Raw genomic sequence first — 6,000 nt, 5'->3', positions numbered from 1 at the left:
GCTTGTGGGGTACTTTTCTGGCCATGATGACTCACGATTTATTATGACCCCAAGCACAACCTCTTAGACTTGGGAAGTGTGGTTCCTCCAAAGGGATCAGAGAATAGTGACAGAGCAAATCCAAGAACCCTGTAGAAAGAAGACACGTCTTTAGGCCTCTTAGAGTTAACTGCTTCCTATTCAACCTGGAATTAGTTCACAGACCCTGCTGTCTTTGGTAATACCTCAGTAATTTTCCTTAATAATTGTAACAACTGTTTCACCTTGTTTTCCTCAAATATTAGGCTGTTATTTCAACCAAGTGTGTTTTGGACTTTAACCAGAGACTATGGCACAAATTTTGAAGTCAGGTTTATTTATTTTTTATTTTTTAATTTTTTCCAGCTGTGGGCTGGCTCTGGCTCAGCCACCTGAAAATAAGTTATTTATATGTATGTATGAAGCCATATAGATATACTCATCCACATATACAAAGACCACTTCCAAGTCTTTTTTAGTTTGTTGCATGTGACCCCACAGAATTCCTTGGACCCAGCTGACCAGGGTTTGACATCCACTTCGTGGGATCGGGCTAGACCCAGCTACTCCAAGCCCCTCTCCTCACAGGGAAAATGGCAAAAACTAGTGTGTAAATGTCTTATCAGGGCTTTGTATACATTAGATGCTCAATAAAGCGCTCATTTGGGGAAGCTGGATAACAGAAGTGGAAAGAAACAGAGGGACCTGGTTCACTTCCTTGTGAAAAAAAAAAAAAAAAGAGGAAGGGAGGGAAGGAAGGAAAGGAGAGGGGAAGGGGGAGAAGGTAGGATGGGTGGATGAGTGAATTATACCAGCTTCCTGTCCTTGGGTAAGTTATTTATTTAACATCTTTGAGGTGCCGTGTTTTTATCTGTAAAACGAAGACAATAACCCCTATTTCATTTAGTTGTTTCGAGGATTACACAAGGCGATGGGTGCACCCCACACCTGATTTCTAGTTAGTGTTTGTACTGGCCCTGCACATAAGCACCGTAGATGCATAAAAAAAGGCAAAGGTTGTATTTTCATTTTTTCAAGCACCAGTGAATTAGCTATGATGCCATTAATATAATTAGATGTCCTATTACCATTAGATGATGTTCTTAACATTCACATTAGGAACTGTGGGACAGGCTGGTCCCCATGAACTGGGGCAGGCTCTGGGATAGTTGTATTTATAGGCCTGAGCAAGAGGCAAACCAAATGCAGTCGTCCCTCTGGCAAGTCAGCCGCAACTCCAAGAGCGTGGAGCTGTCAGGAACCGAAACCCAGTCAGAGGCAAAAGTGAACCACGCTGCTCTGATTTCCTTGCCTGTGGGAAAGCAGGGGCCGGGGCGAATAAACAGGTCAGTGGGTTGTTTCTTCTCCAGCACTGCTCAGAGCCTGAAGTCCTGCCGAGAGTTTAAGCAAGACCAGCGTGGGGGGTGGGGAACCCCCATAAATACATTGCATCTCTTATCCGTTAAAATTCAAGATGACTCATCATTTTGTCTTCCTGGTAATCCAGACGGGGTCACTTTTCCAAAGGCCAAATTCATTGGCAGGACTTTTTAACAGGGGCATTCTGACTTTTTAGAAAAAGGCCAAAGTCAACATCAGAAAATCTTTTTTCTGGTCTGCGGTAATAATAGCCACTGTTTGTCAAATGTTACTGTGTGCCAAGCACTGCACATGGTGCTTTAGGTACTTTTCTTATTTAATTCTCACAACCCCGGGAGGCAGATATTTATTCCCATTTTATAGATGAGGATAACAAAACTCAGATTAAGTAAAGACAGACACTGGGGCCAGCTCACTCCAGCAGAGGCTCCCATGATGACCCTCCCTGCTCCTCCCCACCCTGCGTCCAGTGACCTCACATTGGTGGCCTGCAGTCTGATACAGGGGGAGTATATACACCATAGAAACTGGCAAATTGTACAAACCAAGGTCCTTCTCTTTTTTTCTTCTCTCATCCTCAACCTCATATTCTTTCTAGTTCATGTCTCCACAAGAAAATGGGCTTTAGTAGAGCATCATTTGAGGCTGGGCGTGGTGGCTCACACCTGTAATCCCAGCACTTTGGGAGGCCGAGGTGGGTGGATCACCTGAGGTCAGGAGTTCAAGACCAGCCCAGCCAACATGATGAAACCTCGTCTCTACTAAAAATACAAAAATTAGCTGGGCGTGGTGGATTACAGCCGTGTGCCTGTAATCCCAGCTACTCGGGAGGCTGAGGCAGGAGAATCCCTTGAACCTGGGAGACGTAGGTTGCAGTGAGCCGAGATCGTGCCACTGCATTCCAGCCTGGGTGACAGAGCTAGAGTACCTCTTAAAAAAAAAAAAAAAAAAAAAAAAAAGAGCATCATTTGGCTGTAGGCGATGGGTCCTCAGGAAGCCGGGCTGCTGGAAGAAGCTGAGCATTGGCTCACCAGGTCCTTTGCCCCTCCTTCTCGGGGCCTCACAGATGCCTGATCATATCCACGTATTACTGGTAAACACGTGTGAGTCCTTTTCCTCATCAGTGCTAAGCAAGAGAGATTCAACTGAAATTACAAGGGCTGAGTAAGCTGGAGACAGGATTTACTAAGTAGTAATAATATGCTCTCACAGATGGTTCTTTTCATCTTCAAAGCATTTTATAGCCATTTACTAATTAGTCTTGGGCTGCCCTCTGTGTGCAGGTACAATGCTCGATGACAGGCTGAACCGGCAAGAAGTATTTACAAATATACAGGTGACCTTCACTCGTTTACAGGCGCCACTGTCTTCTGTTGCTGCTGCGGGGTAAAGATAAAATCACGCAAACCCTGGTGTTTGAGTCCCTGGTTCTGGAAACATACAGTGGTGACTATCACCTTGTGCTGAGTCCCCTCTAAGAAAATGAGCTCAAATCCTCCCCTGTGGCAACGAAGCTGAAAGTCTTTTAAAAATAATCATAAATCTCCATCCTCACAAACCTATATAATGTCCATCATCCTTCACTGGGAAAGAAAAAAATAAGCTTCAGTTTGTTCACGAAGAGTATGGACACATGTGAGAATTGGTGCTGGATGGGAGCCAGGAGCCTGGGTTGGGTCTTGGCTCCAGCCCTGACCGGCTGGTGATCGTGGGTAACTCACTTAACTTCTCTCATCTTCTGTTTCCTCATCTGTGGAACAAAAGCAACCCTATTCAGTTGCTCACAGCCCAGGTCTGCTGTAAAGCTGTGCTGAGCTAACGTGTGTGGCAAAACTTCTGAGTCAGACTGTGTGCTTCGCTGATGGGCAGGGTCTCATTCGTTATCTGGGTCTGTGGGCCCCCAGGGGCTGGCAGGGGCAGGAGGATGACATTCCCAGACCACACTGCCCACTACTGGCTGCTGTCACTGCTGAATGCTTATTCGAAATGCTGAGGGGCCGTCCAGTCCACAGGACCTCACCCCCTCCCACAGTGCCAACCACCATCTGCTAGAACTGGAACCAGAAAGAGTTGACTGAGCCTGGGCTTGCTTCAGACCGAGTTGCAGCTCAGAAGCAAGCCCGGGCTCAGTCAACTCTTGGTGCTGTGCACAGTAGAACCTAATCCATACCCCTCCATCAGGGGAGGGTGACCCTAGCAATCCTAAGTGACCGTGCCATGGCGCCTTAGTGGGGGATGGAGGGGACATGGGGCATGGCACACAGCTGCCCTGAGTAGAGGGGCACCTTCTTGTGGGCACTCAGCGGGTCAGGGTCAGAAGCAGTGCCAGTGTGGTCAGCTGGCTTAGTGGGTCATGATCACTTGCTCAGTAGAATCGCTGGGGGAGTTTTATCAAAATCTAGAAGGCTAAGCTCCAGCTAGTGAGATTCCAAGTCAACAGGCCTGCAGTGGGAACTACCAGAGCAGTAGGTCCTAAAAAAAGCTCCCCGGGTGATCTGATGAGCCGAGCCCACAATCCAGTCCAGCCCCCTCCTAGTATTAATATTATGGAGAGGAAGGTACTTACTCAAGGCCACATAGCCAGTTAATGGCAGGGCTGGGATATGGACATAGGACACTGGACTCTTGTTCTTGTCCTGAGAATTCCCGAAGTTTCAGGGTAGGGGGCACAGTACCCACACGGTGAAAAAACCCAGAGTTGGGCAGGCCTCTAGCTGACAGGCAAGACGGGAGATCTGTTCCAGCTCATCTCCAGTGTCCTGAGAACATTCCTGGGTGCCAGAGAACACAGGAAGGAGAGGCACGACTTCTCCTTACCAGTCTTCACAAGGGCCCAGGGATGGTTCTTTTTTGGGCTCACCTGGTAAAAATGGGCTCAAACAGCCACAAAGGGAACTAAGGGACCAGGTGAGAGGCCCTGTGAAATCATGTGTGTGTCCTGCAGGAGGGGCCAGTGGCTTCGCCTTGGAATGGGAAGGCCAGAGGGTGTCAGGGCGAGCACCCAGGCCAGCTCTTGCCCTTACCTCTGTGGGTGGTGCGTGGGCCCTGCTTCCCTGTGTGGAAGGCCATCAGGACAGGACCATGCTAAACCAAACTGTAAACCTGGTGATGTGGTCAAGTTGATGGTAGCCATCTTGTGTTTCAGCTAAGGGAGTGTGTGATGGTACAAGGAGGCCTGGCTCCAAGTTCCCAGATTTGCTCCTAATTTGCTGTTTCTAATTTGCATGTTTCCTTAACTCTTGGGCCTTAGTTCTGTCTTCTGTACATTGAAGGGAGTAATGGGGTAGAAACGAGATGACTTCCGAAGACCCTTCTGGCTGTGATGATCAGTAAGTTCAGGGAAGATGGCGCCTGCTCAGGGTAACTTCCCCAGCTCTGTTCCTGGCTGGCTGCACAACTGCCAGGCCCCAAGCCCAGCAAGCAGACACATTCCTGTGATAACCCATGACACCCAAGCTTTGTCTTTGTGTATAATTCACACAGTGCTGCAGAGGCCCAGAGGGGATGGAGAGGGGAGAGGCGGAAGGACAGAGCCGTTGGTGCACTCACCAAACTTTAATGACTGCCTACTGTGTGGGGCTGGCCTGGGCACAAGGTGCCCACACAGGGGGCTGGAGGGGTATGGATGGCAGGAGGTGGGGCTGTGTGCTAGAGGCCATTTGTTATTGAGCAACAGCTTTAGGCCAGGCTGGAAGAGTGGCTGAAACCCAGCGGGTTGGTCACATTGACTCAGGTAACTCCTTCTTGCCGTGAAGGACTGCGCCAGATAGGAAACGCTGGGGTATGAAACACACACATGCACGCACAGAGGGAAGACACTGGTTTCCGAGGAAAAACAGCGGGGGGCATTTAATCTTAGAACTTAAGAGGTCTCAGAGACAAAGGCTTTGGAAGAAAGGCGTGGGCATTCCTGACGCTTTACTTTCCCCGGAAAATTACTGCACCATAATTTGTGAGTTTATTTCTTCCAACTAAGAAATAGAGGCAAGAAAGAGGGAGTAACCCGAAGTGAAGGGCTCTAGGATCCAGGCACCACCAGCCAGCTCAAGTTGGATTTCAGCAGTCGGGGCTGCCTGGGGCGTGCAAAGCTGCTGTGTGAGCAAAGGGCTGCTGTGAAGACATTCCAGGCAGCTTCCAGGAAGCGGCTGTATGTGCTGACACGCATGTGGACAGGCAGTCTGGCTGGCCACCTCTCAAGACTGGTGTTTCCTAGAGCTTTCCATTGGCAAATGCTGCCTCCTGGAACTGAGGGACAAAGGTTTTGAAATAAGCCCTGGTGGGAAAGAAGGGGAGAAAAAAAGTTGTGGTTAGCACAAACAACTTGAAAAAAAGTGCAACTCGGAGCTTTCAAGCTAACTCAGAACAGTTGTTATTTATTGTTCATGCATCTTGGGTTGGATTTGCCTTCTCTGCTGAGGCAAAGCCCTCCGGATTTTTCCGAGGAGGTGCATGCAGTTCACTACTGTGATATCTCTCAGGAATAGTCAAAGGGCCTGTACGTGCGCCCTCCTAGCTGCCAATTCCTATGAGATATCTGCACTCAGGTCCTGCTGCCTTTTTTCAGGACAAAGACAAGGGCCTGGTCCAAGCCACAAGACAGTG

General features: G+C 48.8%; 1 protein-coding gene across 7 annotated transcripts in view; it reads right to left on the bottom strand.

Moving 5' to 3' along the window:
- Window positions 1-5,553: 5,553 nt before the first annotated feature.
- BABAM2 (BRISC and BRCA1 A complex member 2) overlaps window positions 5,554-6,000 on the bottom strand; it is a 576,872-nt gene continuing 576,425 nt past the window's right edge. For all 7 annotated transcript variants that reach the window (XM_032172579.2, XM_032172582.2, XM_032172577.2 and 4 more), the window contains one exon: window positions 5,554-5,671. Coding sequence is in view for 3 of the 7 variants with exons in the window: in XM_032172582.2 (XP_032028473.1) it covers window positions 5,608-5,671 (64 nt within the window). In the remaining 4 variants the exon portion in view is untranslated. The remainder of the gene's footprint in view (window positions 5,672-6,000) is intronic.

Source organism: Hylobates moloch, unplaced genomic scaffold (genome assembly GCF_009828535.3).
Source record: "Hylobates moloch isolate HMO894 unplaced genomic scaffold, HMol_V3 SCAFFOLD_13, whole genome shotgun sequence".
NCBI classification, from domain to species: domain Eukaryota; kingdom Metazoa; phylum Chordata; class Mammalia; order Primates; family Hylobatidae; genus Hylobates; species Hylobates moloch.
Note: the sequence above shows the minus strand (reverse complement) of the source record. Positions and strands in the feature narration are given on the sequence as shown.